The 19,339-nt window shown below is 58.4% G+C and overlaps 1 protein-coding gene across 1 annotated transcript in view; it reads right to left on the bottom strand.

The window, feature by feature from the left end:
* Positions 1 to 19,339, bottom strand: part of SNTG2 (syntrophin gamma 2) — a 121,957-nt gene that overhangs the window by 7,685 nt on the left and 94,933 nt on the right. The window contains 3 exon segments of the mRNA XM_032497939.1: positions 1,324 to 1,434; positions 5,041 to 5,133; positions 14,668 to 14,874. Coding sequence (XP_032353830.1) covers positions 1,324 to 1,434; positions 5,041 to 5,133; positions 14,668 to 14,874 — 411 coding nt within the window.

Genomic DNA, 19,339 nt, shown 5'->3' with positions numbered 1-19,339 from the left:
TTTATGACCCGTGTGCCCCCCTCCCTTTTATGACCCGTGCCCCTCCCCTTTATGACCCGTGCCCCTCCCTTTTATGACCCGTGCCCCCTCCCCTTTATGACCTGTGCCCCTCCCCTTTATGACCTGTGCCCCCTCCCTTTATGACTGTGCCCCCTCCTCTTTATGACCTGTGCCCCCCTCCCCTTTATGACCTGTGCCCCCTCCCCTTTATGACCTGTGCCCCCCTCCCCTTTATGACCTGTGCCTCTCCTCTTATGACCTTTGCCCCCTCCCTTTTATGACCGTGCCCCCCTCCCTCTTTATGACCTGTGCCCCCTCCCCTTTATGAGCTGTGCCCCCTCCCCTTTATGAGCTGTGCCCCCCTCCTCTTTATGACCTGTGCCCCCCTCCCCTTTATGACCTGTGCCCCCTCCCTTTTATGACCCGTGCCCCCCTCCCTTTATGACCTGTGCCCCCCTCCCCTTTATGACCCGTGCCCCCCTCCCTTTATGACCTGTGCCCCCTTCCCTTTTATGACCGTGCCCCCCTCCCCTTTAGACCTGTGCCCCCCTCCCCTTTTATGACCTGTGCCCCCTCCCCTTTATGAGCTGTGCCCCCTCCTCTTTATGACCTGTGCCCCCCTCCCCTTATGACCTGTGCCCCCCCCTTTATGAGACTGTGCCTCTCTCTTTATGACCTGTGCCCCCCTCCCTTTTATGACCCGTGCCCCCCTCCTCTTATGACCTGTGCCCCCCCTCCCCTTTATGAGCTGTGCCCCCTCCCCTTTATGAGCTGTGCCCCCTCCTCCTTTATAGAGCTGTGCCCCCTCCCCTTTATGACCTGTGCCCCCCCTTCCCTGTTATGACCTGTGCCCCCCCTCCCTTTTATGAGCTGTGCCCCCCTCCCCTTTATGACCCGTGCCCCCCTCCCTTTTATGACCTGTGCCCCCCTCCCCTTTATGAGCTGTGCCCCCCTCCCCTTTATGAGCTGTGCCCCCCTCCCTTTATGAGCTGTGCCCCCTCCCCTTTATGAGCTGTGCCCCCTGTTCTGCGTTATGAGCTGTGCCCCCCCATTTATTTTTAAATACTGATCTCCTGCTGGTGCTCACTGAGAAACTTGTGACTTGGAGTGAAGACAAATAATGCGTGTCAGTGATCAGGACTTTAGCATCAAGCCCCTGAGCAGGAGGCAGCGTGTGTGCGCTCCTTGAGGGACACCCTGCTGACTCTGAGAGGGGCTCACACTTGGAGACCAGTCCTCTGTCCCCTGGCAGGGGGAAGGGAACGTCCCCCTGGGGCACGGGGCTTCCCTTGGACGGGCTGGGCTCGGGGGCACAAGGCCTACCTTCATCTCGATCTGCCTGGTGCCCAGATTCTCAAACAGCAGCTTCACTCGGGTTTTCTGGTCGTCCGAAGATCCCCTCAGCTGAGAGAACTTAAATCTCCAGAGCACGTCCTGTAAAGGAAGGAACCGGTGAGCAGTTTAGACACCAGCGCTCCTTTGTCCAATTAGCGTCTGTCACGAGTCACAGAATCTCGTGAAACGCTGCAGACACTTGCCTGTTGTGTAGCTGAGGGCCTGGTCACAACTCAAAATCTGCACCTTCTCTCTCTGGGTCTAAGGCACGGACCCCCTCAAACACCAGGCTTCCTGGGGGTCCCTCCAGCCAGGCTCCCAGTGGCCGGTCGGGGTCCTGGGGGCCCAGGCCTCCACCGCGCCCCCTCCCGCCCACTCCACCCTCGCCGGCTTTCTCTCGGCTTCTCCTGGACATCGTCCCAAAGCATCGGAAGAGCACTGCTCCTTTCTCTGCTTGTAAACCTTGGAAAACCCACTCCAAGGCCTGAGTGAACGCGGTCGAGATTGCAGATAAAATGAAGACCTCTCTCCCGACAGGCCTGTGCCTGCCTGAGGCCACATCCCGATCCCTCAGCGTTGGGTTCTCCAGAACCAAGCCAAGAAGCGTAGACAACATTAACTCCTCTGTGCTCTGCTGGTGCAGACGTCACTGCATGCTCACCACGGTTCTGGAGAGATGAGTATTCTCCGTAAACGCCTGCTCTCTAATAGAAAGGGAGGCTGCGCCAGAATAAAGACTTAGCGGCTGCCCTTCACAGAAGACAGCCTGTGACTGTCGACTCTTCACGGTAATAAACCTTTGTCTTCCAGGAAAAGCCCCAGGAGAGAACAGCAATTATTTTTCAGCAAGTTACATGCTGCATTTGTATTAAAAGCATCTATTTTGAAATAATGCACGTATTTTTCTCTGAGTCTCAAGGAAGGCCAGGAGGCGGGAGGTGGGGACCCTGAGGGCATGGTGACTCCGTGTGCCCCTGGGCAGCAGATTCCACCCTCGCCACCCCAACCGCAAGGCTCCAGGCACGGCTTTGTTTTGTTTTGAATCTCGAAGCCCAAGAGTCTCCAGGTTTCACGGCCCAGGTCAAAGCACATGTTCCTTCTGGTTTCAAGAGACCTGGAACTCCACGAGTCCGAGGCCGTGACCCCACATCTTCCATGTCCTCGGTGGGGAGCCGAGTCCACACCCCCGGCTCGGGCCCCAGGGCCCTTTCAGGTTGGGATTGCTGGCCTCCACCCAGAGCGCAGACTTTCGGAGGCCACGTCAATCGCCACCAGGGTACGGGTTCCAGAAGGGCCGCTGGCCCACGGAATAAACTGAAGGAACCAACCAGAGCACCGGCAGCCCGGCCGGGAGGGCCCAGGAACAGTGGGTGATCACTGCAGCGCCTCCCCCCACCCTCCCGGGCTCCCAGCGTCGTCGGGGCATCGCCTCGCCCACTGCCCTCCCTCCGAGGGCTGGGGAGGGCCACTGTGGTTTCAGCCTCTAGGTTTCTTGAAAACAGCTCAAATCTCATCTGCCTTTAAACTACCCGCCCTCGAGCTGTCCTGTGAGGAACCTGCAGTCACTTAAGGATGTGTGTCCAGAGAAGCCAGAGGAATCATGGTTTTGCCAAATTCCTCACAAAATAAGCAAGACCCAAACGTCTCTGGGAACACCACCACTCGGTGTTTGCTCAAATCTCATTAAAAAGAGGTCAAGGAACATTCTGGGAATGACCTTCATAATTATCATTACATAGAATCATAAACGGCTGTTAAAACAGTATAGACAAAAAAGAGCCAAAATCCCCGCGTGAGAGTCCTGCTTGCTGTTCAGAGAATTCTCGAGGGTCCTTATAGCCAAGTCTGTCTGGAACGCTCCTTGTGCACCAGCATCCTGTGTGCGCTGATCGGAGAGCAATGCTAGCGTCTGAAACAGACACACAGTTCCTTTGCTTAAAGCCGTGCTCTGACTCCCCATGAGGGCCCCCGAGTGGGTCAGGCAGGACAGCTGGCTGCGGGGCGGCGGCCTGGGAGGTGCCCGGGGCGGGGCCGGCGGGCACCTCCGCCCTCCCTCACCGGCGAGCGAGACGGGAAACAGGCTAAGGCCAGGCTTCATCTTCTGAGGGCAGGCAGTTAGTGGTGGTGACCTCTGCCCACTTCCTTTGCAGCAGACATGAGTGATCAGAACGCAGGCGATGGGAAGTACACCTGCTAACGGCTCGGCTGGCTGGACCCCAGACTCGGTGGGGGAGGCTGAGCTGCAGGCTCACTGGTTGGCGTTCTTCCGTGTGGTCTGGCCGAGCCTGGCTCCTCTCCCGTCAGGTCGGAGCCAAATCTTCACCTCCCACTGCGAGAAAGGCAACTTCCTGTCTGGCTTCCCCCCAAACCACGGTTCCACCTCCGTCTCAACTCAGCCCAGAGCTTTATCCGATCTCAGGCTGGGAACCGGCCACTGGGTGACGAGGTCCGTCCTGAAGCCCCCGCTGACGGCCCTGACACAGAAACGCTACTTTTCTGCTCTGAGTGGGGAACATCGCTGGTTAAAGAAAACGTGAGTGCAAGTTGACATTTAGGGACAAGGCGGTGCCCCGAAGTAACAAGCAAATAAGAAAAGTTCCCTCTGGTTCCCGGTCCCAGACCCTTGACGACGTGGGTGTGGGCAGCCCCAGAGGACACGCAGCCTAGAGGAGGGCAGGTCCGAGCCCCGCGCCTGTGCCGTGATGTCCACACCGTTTCCTAAGCCATGTTGTGTCCTCTCCCCTCCTGCTTAACAACGACAGAACTGGGCATTGGTCAGCCCTAAACCCAGGGGTCAGTAAACATGTGGGGCCTCTGCCGTGTCCAGCAGGGGGCGGGGGCGGGCAGCTGGATGGAGTTTTAGCTGACTCTGGTTTCATATTTCCATTCTCTCTCTTTTTTTTCCCTAGGGGGAGAGGTAATTAGGTCTTACTTATTTTCTAGTTGGCGGTGCTGGGGATTGAACCCAGGACCTTGTGTGCGCCAAGCATGTGCTTTGCCCCTGAGCGAGCCCCTCCCCACCCTTGGTTTAATATTTTCAAAATCGTCTAGAAACGTAGAAGTACTGGAGACGGTCTTCTTATCCACTTTGTCAGGCGCAGAAGACGCTTCCTGCTCAGACGTGTCTTTCCCCGTGCATCTCAGACCTTCTCAGCGTACCGCGCCTTTATTAATGTCGGGAAAGGAGGACTGAGGGTGAACGGATTCACGCCGAGAAATAGCTGCTCACCTCCTCCCTGTCCGGCCGGGGAGCGGGGACTAAGAAATCCGACCACGCGGATGTTCCGGAGGGGGCGCCGTGCAGACGCCCAGCGTTGAAGTTTGCTGTGTCGTCGAGTCCAGGGTTTTGTTCTTACAGCGTTCGGCTAATAAGTAGCACTGCCACACTGGGGGTTCCGCTTTACCAGGAGATCACGCACACGCGGTCCTCTCACAGGGTGATGTCGCAGAGAAGCGCCAGTTATCTTGCGACTATAAGCTCCCCCTCACCCCGGCCCCTGCGGCTGGAGGTCGGCCCCGCCCGGCACTGGGGCTCCTGAAATCTGGGACCTGAGCCTTCACAGGAGGGTCAACCGGGGAGGACAACTCGCTCCCGCACGCCGGTCGGGGCTGGTGATGGCCGCAGACGCGCGTGGGCGCTCACGTCCCTGAAGCGCCACAGAGCGCCAGGCCGAGGGGCTCCTTGCTCCGCCGCCGGGCGCTCACCTTTGTCTTACTGTGGAAACAGCTGAATCCCAGCGCGAAGTCCACCGTGAAGCACGGCGCGTCTCCCCGCCAGCTGCGTGGGTATGTTTTGGACTAAAAGGTACGAATGGGCGGAAAATGTTACTATTTTCAATTAAAAACGAAGTAAAAAGAGCATCACACGGGGGAGGGGTAAACGAGGGTTCGGGGACCAGCAGATACAACTACGAAACGTAAACAGACCAGCAGCAGGGAGCTACATTCAACGCGCTGCAGTAGCCGCCAGCGAGGAAGGGTACATACGTTTACAGCCGAGGCACCGTGCCGCTCACCAGAAACAAACTTCGCCTTGTAAGTCAACGCTACGTCCATCAGAAAAGCTACTGCGAACAGTAAAAAGGCAGAGACACCCCACCGCACGGGTCTTCCGCCGCCCGGCCCTCCCTGCGCCCTCCTTCTCCGGCCTCTGCTTCTCCTCTCACCCCGTTACAGTTTGTAGCACAGACGGAGCCCCACACAAATGCTCCTCAGTTTTGCCTGTTTCTGAGATTCGTGGAAATGGACTCGGAACTGCTATGCCGGCCCAGACCCTCTGCCAGCCGTGCTGACGGGCCCACCCCTGTCCCCTCCCTCCGCTTGCTGACTTTGCCCGTCTGGTGAGTGCAAACATCTCACTGTGACGGGAGCGGACGTTTCCCTGAGACTTGGGGGCTCCCCCTCCCGGTGGCCCACCCCCCCCCGGTCCCTCCCCGTCTCCTGTCCCCGGAGCCCCTGGCCCACGTCCCTCTTCTGAGCATCTCCGGTGGAGGTGGGGACTCGGGGGGCAGCCCTCGGAGGAGACCTGTGTTCGAGCCCCGGGCACCCTCCCTGTCTGGGATGGGGTCGGTCACGTGTGTGTGTCACACGGTTCACTCAGGAAATACCTGGCCTGGGACACATTCAACATGCTGGAATTGTGCAAAACCTCACAAGGCGGGGAAAGCCTACGTGGTTTCCCTCGAGAATTAATGTCTGCATGGCTCTGTTTCTGCACCGCCCTTCAGGGTGGGTTCTCCCTGAACAGGGAGGCTTGGACCCCGCACCAGGTATGCCGGGACGCGGGGCCCCGGGTGGGCGATGGGTCACGACCCTTTGACTAGGGAGGCAGAACTCTGTCCATCCTGGTGGAACAGGACCTTACACCGCTGCCCCGCGGGGAAACACGGAGGAAAGTGTGACAAACGACTGATTCCCAGGCAGCTGCTGCTGCTGGAGACACGACGGGCCGGGCCAGGTGCTGGAGGGCTGGGCGGGGAAGCCGGGCTCTGATCTGCTTCTGGGCGAGTGCCCACCACCTTCCGTGTCCTGCACCCCCCAGGCTCGAAGCAGGAGGGTGGGGGCAGGCCCCTCACCCCACAGGGCCCGCCCACCTTGAGGGTGGCCGTCTGTTCGGAAGCAAGGCCCGGCGTGCAGGGAAGCTCTTCGAAGGCCCTGCTTTCCTGGGGGCTGTGACCGGGCTCCACGCCCCGTGCTCAGACAGTCCGCATCCCGCGGGCCCTCCCTCTGAAGGGGCCCCACCGACGGACGGCAGTGTGCCCGGGGAGGGCGCGGGGTGGTGAGGGAAGAACTGTAAGGTGCACAGGATTCTGGAACCTCGGGCCGTCCAGAGGGACAGGAAGCCCGCGTCCTGCTGCATTTGTAGCTGTTGGTCTGTCAGATTTTGAGATACGCAGACAGAGACTAAGGCAGCAGGGGCTGACGTCAAGCACCACCCAGACTCACTCAGCAGTGAGCCCCCCACCACCTGTGTAACCCCGACCCTAACACGCCCCCTGTGACCCTCAGTTCCATTCCAGGAGAAACTTCCCCGTCCCATTTCTGGGCCACATTTCCCGTGTCCTTATGTAAAGCCTTGGGGAACAGGGTTAAAACTAAGGAATGCTTGAGGCACTAAGACGGACTAGCTCATCAAAGAGGACATCTTTTAACAGAGTCATTCTCCCCGTAAGCTTCTGCCCCTTTGGGGAAATTATTCTGGGGAGATGATGTTATCCGAGTAAACGGGGAGCGGAGGACACACTGCCCTACATGCTGTGACATCCACCTGATGCCTGGACCACTGGCCTTCAGCCTCGTGGCCACAGCTCTAGAGCTCACAGGGATGAGGGACCAAGCCCAGCAGGAGGCGGGCACGGATGCTGCCCAGATGGACCCACACCCTAGGGTCACCGAGCATCACTATCTTCCCAGCATTCCAGCTCGAGTCCTGGGGTATGTGGGATTTGATCCTCCAAGCTCTGATGAAACAGGAACAGCACAGACCCCAGTTCTGATGAAACAGGAACAGCACAGACCCCAGTCAAACCCCACGCCCGACTCAGAGCCAGAAGACCCGCTCACCCTGTGCCTCCTGCTTCTGGGACAGTGACGTGCACCGAGCACGAGCCTGGCCAGTGTCCTCTGGGCGGCAGGTGTGACTTCTCCTCCGGACGTTCCGGAACTTAAACACAGGCAGGGCGTTCACGTCCCTCCGACGCCCAAGGACGCAGACTTGTGATTCTTAAGACGCTGAGACGCTTTGCTCGAGGTCTGTGCTGGAGTTTCTCGCCTTATTCTGACACCCGTGTCCTCAGGCGACGCGAGTCTTCGCTGGTAGAACGTGCTGTGGCTGCGCAGGCTGGAGGAAGCACTGTCTTGCTTAAACCACCGTGGCTGATCCATTTACGGTTAAAATTAGCAGAGACTGGAGTTCCTTCTTGCATTTCTGATGTCTTCAATCTTAAGTACGTTACTTTCTAAATATAAGTCGGGTCAGCGGTCATTATAACCTAATCATTCTAGAAACTCCCATGATTTTCCCTCCGGTGACTCAGTGCATCTCTGCTCTGCAGATGACCTAAGGTTCTCTTATGAATTCCTCCATTTACCAACTATTGAGGTGCATGAAGTACCCTGTGCTGAGAGGAGCTAGGGAAGTGGTCAAAACCTCACTCCTGGTAGGGGCGAGGCTGGGTCGGAGCACAGGGTCCGGCTGCAACACCTGGATGGCTCTCGATGCTGCACACATCACCCTAGGTGCCTCCTCCAGGCAGAAAGGAGCCTCCGCAGTCTTCTGACGAGGGTGGCAGAGGCCAGCGGTGTTGAAGAGGACCAGATTGGCAGCAGCGTGTGCCACGGTCATGATGGAGGAGAGTCGTAAACACAGCGGCCAGCTAAGCTGGCCGCCACCCAGCCCGAGCACACGCGAGGCCATCTGCACCAGGCCCCTGACTCTGGGTTGCTCAGGGAGTTCCAGAATGTTCTTAGCCCCCAGGCCTAGTGGGGTGTGGCTGGCGTCCAGCTTGGGGTTCGTCTAAGCAGCGCTCCTGCAGCTGCAGGATGGTCTTCCAGGCTGTCCTTCACTCTCCCAGCCACCCTGCCATCACACAAGGCCGTTCCCCTTTAGGTGAAATCCTTCAAAAGCCCTCCACCGGTTGGGACACAAAGCAAGTCTTCACAATTCAAAAGAACAAAATCACACAAACTATCTTTCCTGCTCACGTTGGAATGAAGCGAGGAATCACTGGGAGAAGGAAAAGAGGAAAACAAGTAAATATGTGGAAATTAAACATCCTCTTGACAGCAAATGTGTCAAATAAAAGGCCACAGAGACATTAGAAAATACCCTGAAGTAAATTAAAGTATAAACACGACCAACTGGAACTTCTGGGAGGCAGCGACGCCAGCGGTGAGGCTGCCGCAGGGACTCGCACTAAAGAAGAAAGCTTTCAAGTCAGCATCTTACTTTGCACCTCAAAGGACTTGAAAAGGAACAGACTAAACCCCAAAGGACTGAACCAGAGGCAAAGCAGAGACTAGAGATGTGGGCGGGGCCAAGTGCCTTGAACCGGGTTGCCGGATGCTGGTGGCCGTGGAAACCCGAGTAACAAGTTGAGAACCAGCTCACGGGAGCCGTGTTTGGAATACTGAAAGCTGGAGTGTGCCGCGTTTCACATTTTGGTCTTCTGGTCGGTTTCCATTCCTGATTAGGGCCCGACCTCCATCTGCATTTTAACACAGTCACGTTCCTCAAGGCCCGGGGCCTCCCTGACACCTCAGGGACCTACCGAGTGGACAGTGGCTCCCTGTGCAAGGGGCTGGACACTCCCCTGTGAGGCGCACACACCGCGGTGCACACAGCACGGGCCGGCTGCAGCCCGAGGCAAACACACACGCCGAGAGGACCAAGCATCGTCCTGCTCCTCCGAAGACACAGCACCGTGGGATGGACACCGTCAGCGGGACGTCGGCCACGAGACGTCCACGTCCTGGTCCCCGAGCTATGGGTGCGCTCCCTTCATGGGAAAGGGGGCTTTGCTCATGTGATTACGTTCAGGACCTTGAGCGGGGGAGCCTGGGCCACCCTCATCAAGTTATGTGACCCCTTAGAAGTGGGAGCCGTGTTCCCCTTGGCCTGAGGGACGGGAGATGGCATGAGGGTGACGGGGGCACTGCTGGCGCTGAGGACGGAGGAGCCCCGGGGGCCCCAGAGGGAGAGCTCCGCCAGCAGCCTGGCGACCGCCCTGAGCCGCAGGCCTGCAGGACAGCGGGCGGGGCGGCGTTTCCCCCACGGCGCTCGCAGTGCCTCCTCACGCAGGAGCAGGGCGCCGACAGACGCTCCGGCTGCTCTGCTGCATCTGACTGTGTGCTTCTGGCGTTCGGGTTTTCAGTGACCTTCAGCAGCTTCGCTGACTTCTTCCCCTTTCATAAACTGTCTTCTCAGCCTCGTCCTTGAACCAGCTCCCTTTCCTTTTCGTGCCACACCTGCCTTTTCTGAACAGCCTCCCAGGAGCCACCTTCCACCGGGTGGCTGTAATTTGGGCCACGGCCTCCCGTGTGAGGACCTGGCACAGCAGCGGCCCCTTCGCAGGTGGAGCCTCACGTCCCCACGCTCCTCGGCCCCGAGGCGGAGCAGGGGCAGTGCCCCCTCTCCTGCCCTCACTGCACCAGGACCCTCGAGTTTCTCACGCTCAGGAGGTCACCTGGCCGACCCTGTGGGGTCTCCCCAGTGCAACACCCCCCACGCCCACATCCTCCTCCTGCCTCCTTCTGTGAAAACTTCGGCCAAAGAGTAAATTTAATCAGAGAAGGAAAAAATGCAGAAACAAAGGAAAACAGTCAAACGAGACAAAATAATGGCTGAGCCGTCACACAAAGGCAAAGACCCGCAGCTCCTCCTCGAGGGCTGTGTGTCCTGAGCCCTGTCCTTTGAGCTGTTTGCAGGCGCTGAAGCCCCCACCAGGCGGAAGAAGTTGCCTGCGTGCCGACCAGACTGCAGCCACGACAGAAGCTGCCACGGTTCTGAGCACTGGCCTCAAGGAAGTGGGAACCAACCGACCCTGGGACTGAAGATCATCTGCACTTAAAACAGTCAAGGTGACGCTAGTCAGACCCCGCACGGCCGATTCCAAGGTGCCTGTCAGAGCTGACCATGCTGCTCCACCTGCCACCCCCACCTGGCACCCCAAACCCCCGTTAGAAGCTCTTGCCCCCGATCGGCAGTGGGGAGTGGCTCTTTGGGGCGTGAGTCCCCCTTCTCCCCATGAGGCCAGCCTCCTGAATAAAGCAAACTTTCCTTCCTACCCACACCTGTGTCTCTCGGTTTGGGGCTCTTAAGTGTGGAGCAGCTGGACCCGAGTGGGTAACGAGGACCCGCCCTTGGCTTGGAGACAAGCACGACTGAGCAAGAAACCACTCGAGGGACAGCGGGGGGGGGCGGCGCATCTTCACCGTCGGCCTCGGTGGGCGTTGCGTGTCTGCACGCACATCGGGGCCACACGGCTGCTGCTGGTGAGGGTCTGCGCATGAGCACGCAAAGTGACAGACTCGGACTCGCGAAGCTTGCCCAACCACAGCACCTGCAAGGGGAGCAAACGCTGGTGCTGGGATGGAAGCACCTGCTGGGTGTTTCTCGGAAGCTGGGAAACGAACACATCGAAGGCGCTAACTGTGAGCTCCTCTGTGAGGTCACTGAACTGCGTACCTTCCTTCAGTGGCGAGGAAGTTCTAGAGAGGGCGTGCAGACAAACACACGGCCATTACAGGAACCCCCAGGTTTAACGTGGATTCAGATGAGGCTCCAGCTCGGTGAGGAGCCCACGGGACCAGCCTCAGAGCTGCGACGCCCTCGTCTGTGGGAGTGTGTGGACTCGGGGAAGAGGCAGCATGAACAGGGCGTCAACAGAAGCATCCCAGTTACACTGAGGGTTTTCACGTCACACAGCCCTGGCTGCAAAGCCACATCCGCAAACGCCCAGGTAAATCAGAACCGCGACAAGCGTGCTGTCGTAATGAGGACAACCTAACTCTTAACCGGGTCGTTAAGCCGGTGCTTCTGGTAACAAAGTCAGTGACCGCGTAAGTCTAACCTGAGTGTCCTTTAATGTTTCACTTGACCTTCCGTTAGGAGCGCTCGGTCCATTTCTCGGAGGGGAGCAATGAAGCGTCTTCGCAGTATTCCACGTGGTGTCGCAAAACCTCCCACTACAGGGGTGTGCGTTTTTTTAATAACTCAGCCTGAAATTAATTACAGATTTATCTGAAAAATCTAAGCATCTAAGGAAATGTTGTTTTCATATTATAATGTCGGGGGCTTTATAAACATCAATTAATTAATTTTCATAGCATGAACTCATGAATTGTATTCATATGAAATGATGGGTGTTCACTAAGTTCAGTGATTATTGCGATAGTCATCTCACGACGCGTGTCAGTTGTCACTGCGCCGCGCACCCTGACCTCGTGCGGTGCTGCGTGCCAGTCACATCTCAGGAAAACTGGAAGGAAAAACCACATTCTTGGCCATGCCTTTCTCCGCTTGTTTCTGCCGTGAACTGTCTACCCCCCACTTTATCTACTTATTTATTTGTGTTGTTTCAGAGTCGTTTGTTTGCTCTTCCGTTGCAGGAAAGTCAGCCTGTGACGCTGTGTCAGGTGTCCGGTGTTCGGTGTAGCCGTCCTGGGCGTTTCTTGCCGGTGCCTGTAGGCACCTCAGCAAACCCGGCTTGTCGAGTCTGACCTCACTTCTCCTTTCGAGCTGAACTCTGCACCCATCCCTCTTCTGCTTAGAGGAAGCCGCCCCTGTCCCAGGCCACACTGTGGATGCTGGTCAGCAGAGGGCAGGTCCCTGGACAGACCTTTCTTCTGTCCAACATGTTCACGACCTAATCTGGCAGGATCAAAGCCCGGTTCCCCTGGGGAGCTGTGCCCCCTCCGTGAGCGCGGGGAGAGGGCCGGCTGCACCCTTGTGTCTGGCAGAGGTCCTGCAGCAGGAGGGAGGCATTCGGGGAAATCCAGACCCCAGCACCCAATGGGGGGTGCGTGAGGAGCCACTGCCCGGCAGGCACCTGTTCTCACGATGCTGACGGTCGCTGAGTCAAGAGTCCTGTGACTTGTGGCCAAAGGCAGCCTGTCTGATGCACATTCTTCACACTGCGTGCTGCTGTAGGAAAGAGATCCTTTTGGAAAAAACTTCAAATTCTATCAGGGTATCACTGGTATAAACAAAAATGTGAGCTGTTGTGAAAAAATGCACAGAATTTTGCGCACTGCAGTGCAGCACGCACATATGAGTACACGTTTAATAAGGAAGAAAAAGACCACCGAGATGGGAAAGGCGTCTGACAAACACACGACCTGACGTCTGCGTTTGCGCCTGAGCTCGGGAGCGGGTCGGGGAGAAGGTGGTCCTCGCGGGGCTTTGATGCGTTCAGGTGCAAATACGACACTGAATTCTGGCCTCCTCCGTGTGCTACCGTAACACAGATGCTGTTTAAATACAATGAGCCAAGCGAGTGCTCTTGAGCTGAGAGGGCCGCATGACAAGCGCCAAACGAGTGGCTAACTCCGACTTAGGATTTTGCTATAAAATGTACTGACCCAGATAAGACGCAGAGTGAGATTCCTGTGAAGACAAGTGTATTTAAATCCAGAGCCAGGGACGGGCTCAGGGACAACCTGTCAGGACCCTCCGAGAGGAGGAGGGGAGCAAGGAACGCGGGAGAAGCGCTGCCCGCGGCCACCGCGCTCAGGGTGGAAGGCCGGCTGCACCACAGGGACGGGGCCTCTGGGGACGTGGAGCTGGGCGTCGGGCTGGGCAAACCCGCGTGAAGACGGAGTGCCAGACACGCCCGGAACCACAGAGCCAGACACGGGGCGGGGGCAGCGAGCTCGGCTGGCGTCTGCAGCGTCCCTGCACTTTCCGGGCTCTTCCCAGCGTTCCCTCTTGTCTCAGGGAGGCAGTGTGTTTAGCAGAGAGAACGTGCCTCCCAAGACCGAAGTGCGTAGGGCAGGATCGCGGGGTGTGGCTGCCCTTCTCCGGGTGACCGTGGAGAAGCCCCCAGCCTTTCTGAACCTGTTTTTCTCTTCAGTGAAATGAGAGGAGGAACCATGATGGCTGCGTCTCAGGCGTGTTCAGAAAAGTAAATACCGTGTTAAATGCACCTGGTCTGGCACAGGGTGTGCACTAAACTGACACAACCTGAAACGGCTCATGGTGTCTCTGTGATAACCCTTGGTTTGCAGATTTGCTAATGGTGTTCTGGAGAAATCACTGGTCTGAGTTCATGGTCAGGCCAGGACTTGAGCCCTTCTGACTAGTTCCTTCTACCTCCTGAGTCTAGAAAACCGAGAACTCAGGGACCGACTCTCTGGCGCCGAGGTCGCTCCCGACCGGGAGTGGGGGGGCTGCAGGGCCTTCCTCGGACACAGGCATCCTGAGTGAGAAGTCAGAGCTGCAGATCGGGGACCTCGCCCCCGAGAGGCCGGGATGGCCTTTCAGTCCTGCACAGTCGAGCCCCCGGGCTTCCTCCAGCCCTCGTGAGGCCCTGCACAGCTGACGTGGCCCCCGGACCCTCCCCATCCCAGCTCTGCCCAGTCCCGGGAAAAGGACGGGGCCACCTACTGTCACAACAGAGCGGCAATGATGACACGGAACCTCGTCACACTCAAAACTGCGCTCAGTAACAGGGCCGCCGCCCTTGGCGACCAAGTCCACACCGAGGACGTCAGAGCCAGGCCGGGGGAGCCCAGAGCCGTGCTGTGGGCGTCAGTCAGCTTCGTGGTGCCCCACCGTGTCTGCCTTCTGTCACTGCCTTCCCTCCGCGCGTGTCCCCCCGAGAAGGGCTCTGCCGTTCTGCGAGGATTCTTGCGCACTATTCCTCCTCCATTCAGTCCAAGCACACTCACTCCAGTCCGGAGAGACACCTGCTGCTGTGAGGGGGCAGAGCCATCCAGACGCACAGGCTGTCCGCATTCTCACTGCGTCATTAAGTCGTCAGGGGGGCCGCTAAGCGCCTTAAAGTGTGACAAGTGTCCAGGTAGCGTCACCGTACACCCACCGGCGGACGGACCCCAGGGAGGCGGGGTGCGGTGGGCTTAGACGCTAAGTGTCGCGGCCCCTCCCCACATTAAGCGTAACGACTGAAGTGGGTGGGACGGAAGCGTCTCACGTGTCCCTGTAACCCCGCACCCACCTGCTGCGCACGCCGAGCACAAGGCCATTTGACCCGGTGACTGGACGGAAACACTCAACCTGTGAGGTTCATTTTCACGGAATGATTGTCACACACGCTCTCATTTGTGCTTCAGGCCCCGCGCAGGTTTCCTCAGAGAACAGCGTGTGGCACTTACCCCGGCCCTCTGCACCTCCAGCAAGGCAGCCCTCTGGAAGGACCTCTCCCACACGGCCAGCTCGCTCCCCAGACCCACGCTGAACACGTGGCTCGCGCCGTGGCCACCGAGGACGCTGAAGCAGTAGGGCCCGTGGTCCTGGCCGTCGGGGCCCCCGAGGCCCAGGGAGAGGGCAGCTGGTGCCCAGCTGTCGTCCAGAAGCCAGAGCTGAAACAGAGGTGGGGGGACGTGGTGGGGGAACCCGAGGGAGCGGGGAGGGCCCCGGGCCACGGTGACCACATCCGGTCGCCACCTGACTCAGGAGCGCAGTACCCTCGGACACGGCTGCTGTGGACTCGGCCCCATAAAGAAGTACGTGTAAGTCAGTTACGTCCAACTTCAGTCATCTGCAAGCATCTTACACTTAGAGTATCAGTGTCGCTTCTTTTCCTGTTTAGCTCTAAAGATAAAAGTCACGAGACGTCTGTGCTGAAGCACGGGGGACGGCGGGGCGGCAGGACTCCCCGCAGAGTGACCGGCCCCCTCACTGCACGCACAGGAGGCCGGGTGGGTCACTCGGCTCCCAGACTTGGGGATGCGAACCCAGAGGGCCTGACCGCACGGGAGACAAGTTTCAGCAATAGCATCAAAGCAAAGGTTAAAACAGCAAAAAGCAGCTGTTGCTTCTGGTTAAAAATTTAAGCAGAAACCGTGAACCGGCCAGTGTGTCTGTGATCACAGGCGCCCTGAGCGGGGTCCTGGCTGCTCTGACCTGTCAGGGTCTCCACCCTCTTCCCCGAGCTGAGCGCACCCTCACCCAGGGAGGAGCCCGACTGCAGAGCTCCCGGGCCCAGGGAGCCGCCGCCGGGGCCGCAGACGAGTCAGTGTCTCAGCCGGGGCCGTGCCTGTGCCCACCCCTTGGCGTCTCTCCCTCTGTCTCTCGGTCTCTGTCTCTGTGTTTCTCTGTCTCTGTCTCTCTCTCTCCCCTCAAGGTTTATGGCCATCCTCTGTCGCCTGCTCGCCCTCTCGCTGTGCAGACCCACACGAAGTGCCCCCACAGCCTCTAGGGCAGGAGAAGGAGTGGGCTGGACGGCTGATGGATGTGACGTGACCACAGCCCCGCGTGGATCGGAGCTGCCCAGAGGCTGGGTCTTCACATCCTGATTCCGAGCTACTCGGATCCCCTGGACCATCCAGCCCAGCCCCGCCCCCCAACTCAAACAGGGCTCGGAGTTCATTCCCTGAATCCTCATGAACTTCCTTGTTGGCCAAACGGTTCTATTTGAAAAATGCTTGTTTTCTGGGCTCTGGCTGGTACGTACAGTGACTGCTGCCGAGGGCAGGGGCCCGGGGGCTCCCGGGGCCGAGGGACGGCTCTGTGGGACCCCACTCTCTCCATCTCCCCGCTCCATCACCCAGGGAGTCCGTCCTCGTGCATCATGTAGAGACACCTGCTGCCCACGGGGTGTGTGTGTGCGAGGTGTGGTGTCGTGTGTCCAGTGCTCTGTCCCCGACCTGGAACGAACCTGCACACAGGTGCACCTTGACCTGGGAGCCCCGGGGTCCTTGACCTCAGACTGCGATGCACAGAAACCACCAACTGACAGGACTGTGGGCCATAAAGCAAGAAGAGAAAGGCGTGTCCCTGACCTGAGCTCTCAGACTCAACACAAGGACTGAGCTTGCGGTGGCGGCTCCCTTACAGGGAGGGGAACCCGTCTGCAGGCGGCCCCGCCTTCTACTGGCTGGGGGTGGGGCTGCACATCTCAGCAGAAGAGAAGCAGCTCTGAGAACCTTCCTCGCCAGTTACCAGCTGCCGCCCTGAGCTCTTTGCTTCCCTCTGAGCCTCCGTTTCGCACAAAATGGGGCGTCCAAGAAAGGTCGTCAAGGACAGCGCAGACAAGGTGTGCGGCCCACGGAGCCCGTCATGGAACCGTGCGTCCTGCTTACACGACGCGCGGTCGTTAAGCAGAGCTGCGTCTCAGCGTCCGCTCAGGTTTGACGTCTAGTATGCAGCTTACTGGTCCCCACAAAATCATCACCACACAGCCCGGCACCCGCTCTCCAGCCGGCACCCGCTCAGAGGGCCTGGCCCCACCCCAGACCACGGAGCCGGAAACCATCTCGGCATCGTCCAGGAAACAAAAGCAACGACTATTTCAGAAAATTATCTGCATTTTTCCTGCTTCTATTTGTGCCTGTGAAACAATTACTGCAGCAGCCCAGGGCATGTAGCAGATAAATAACTCTGCTCTGTTCTCTAGTGTTTTACATTCCCTTCCACGCAAGGTCTCTCTGTAAATGCAGTTCTATGAACGTGTGACAGGATTTTAACGGAGTTCTTCAAATACACGATCACCGTGGGTCTTCACTTCTCAGTGGGCTTTGACAGTCCTTCCAGCGCCACTAACTGAAGAGCATCGCTACGTCTCCACGCACACAGCCGCTGGCTCTCAGGAGCGCCCTGCGTAGAGTCGGAGCTGACGAGTGAGCGCACTCGATCGGGCACGGGGGCCAGGGTCCTGCGGCGAATCGACACGCCTGGGGTCCACGCTCAAGAACAAACAGAGGACGTGAAACGCGCCTCGGGACCTCCTGAGAAAGCCCATGAGGGGCGCCGAGGGCCTTCACAGACGCTGCCGCGTTCTGGAACTCACACTGCTTAGCCTCATAAAAACAACACGGAATAAATGCCGCAGAAGTGAGAGCAAGGACCCACACAGCTCCCTCCCCAGTAACTCAGGAACACACTGTGACGATGACTCAGACACTGGGGACACCGGGGACAATCACCCCATCGAAGGTCCTGAGCTGCCGCAGAGACAGTGAGTGAGTGACCCCCTCCCCCCGCCCCCACAGCCTCACTGACGGCGCACAGGCCCTCCGGGCCCCGGGCCCAGGCCGCTGTCCCGAGCACTTACGTTAGAAACTCATCCTCCTCGGCCCCGTCGGGGCCCCTTTGACACTTGGATCTGCCTCCCCGTCCACAGCCGGGCCTAGGAGCCGCCCTGCCCTCTGGGTGTGAATCCAGGGAACTGGGCCATCTTCGGTCTCTGTGCCTGCGGGAGCCTCACCTCTTGGGGCAGCTCCACCTTACAAGACTTACCCCACCGGGAAGCTACGAGAAAGGTTACTTTCCCCTTGGGTGGGGCCGCGGCGCCCAGGCCACGGGAAAACCCACGCCCCACCCCCAGCTGGTCGGGGCCCCTCCATGGGCGCCAGAGGCACTGGGCTCGATCCCTGCCCGTTAGCCGCGGCCCGGAGCGCCGTCCTTGTCCGTCTGACTTGGGTGGTTCTGTTTCTGCTGCGGCAGGACTTCGGAGAATCACTCAGGCACTCTCTCCTCCGAGCGCTAGTCACTCCCACAGCTCCGCTTGCTGTCACTAAAGCTACACCCGGGGAGACGCCCGCACACCTGTGCTGACGGTGAACAGAACAGCCCTGAGATAAGCTTCCAGGACGCGGCCGGCCCACCTCCCGCGAGGCTTCTGGAAGAGACTCCCCTCTGCGTGCTTGACTTCCCAGCTGATGGAGGTAATAAGGGTCGGCTCCTGGGGGGGCAGGGTTAGCGCAGGGTGCAGACAGAGCAGGGAGCTGGGCCCCGGGAGCCCCAGTCCTCGAGGGGGGGATGTCACGGGCCGGAGGGCACAGCTCAGGGGTGGGGCGCGTGCTTAGTGTGCACGAGGCCCTGGGCTCCATCCCGGTGCCGCCATTAAAATAAACAGGGACTATGATCAACACCCTTTGCCAAACGCCTGCGCAGCTTCGCGTCCCGGAGAGTTCCCGCGCTGGACGGACTGTGGCGCCGGCGCCTCACCTCTGGGTGGGGCGCTTATTGTTCACCGTGTGGAGGCTGAGAGGCTGTTTACAATTCAAGTCACGATCGCGATCAAGCCAGATGACACAATTTTCTCATCTGTTTCGTGGTGACTGTGAAATACAGACACACGATGTTAAGACCTGGAAAAGGAATTTGGGGGGAGGAGAACCTCCCCCGCAGCTGCACGCTGGGTTTCTGGGCTAGATATTAATGGCTCTGCTTCGAAATGGTGATTCAAATGCTGTACTGACATGCTGGGCCTTACGATAACCCCACGTTTATTTCGGTTTTTGAAAAATGAACGAACTCTTACCAAGAGCTTTAAATTCACGTGTGTGAAATAACCAACATCGAGGGTTAAAGGACGTGAGAAAAGGGGAGATTCTGAAAGGTCACTGTCAGGGACACCCGGCAGGACGCTCAGCCCACAGGACACAGTCTCCTTTCTAAAAACGTCCAACTTTGTGACTTTATTATCATGTTCATTATTATCGGTCCTGTGCTGAGTTTAGGACGTTCGCTGCACCCATTCTCCTGGGCAAGTTCATGATCTCATAATTACTTCACTGCACGTGTGTTTATCAAATTCTTTTCAATCTTTGTGGGAAGATACGCTGGATAAACATAGGAGCGCGTCTCTATCTGTTAATAGAAGAGGCTCCATGGTGTATTTGTCTCACATAAGATGCGACGGCCCTGTGGCGACACCCCAGCCCCAGGCGCACGTCTCGGATGCAGGAAGAGCCACGGAAGCACGTGGGAACACCAGCCAGGGGGAAGTCACGAGGAGCCTGCGTGACGAGACAAAGAGACAGACGGTCCCCCGGGTGCTCTTCGGTGGCACTTCGGCGAATGGCGGGAGGACGGACCTGG

This window comes from Camelus ferus, chromosome 15 (genome assembly GCF_009834535.1).
Source record: "Camelus ferus isolate YT-003-E chromosome 15, BCGSAC_Cfer_1.0, whole genome shotgun sequence".
Lineage (NCBI taxonomy): Eukaryota > Metazoa > Chordata > Mammalia > Artiodactyla > Camelidae > Camelus > Camelus ferus.
Note: the sequence above shows the minus strand (reverse complement) of the source record. Positions and strands in the feature narration are given on the sequence as shown.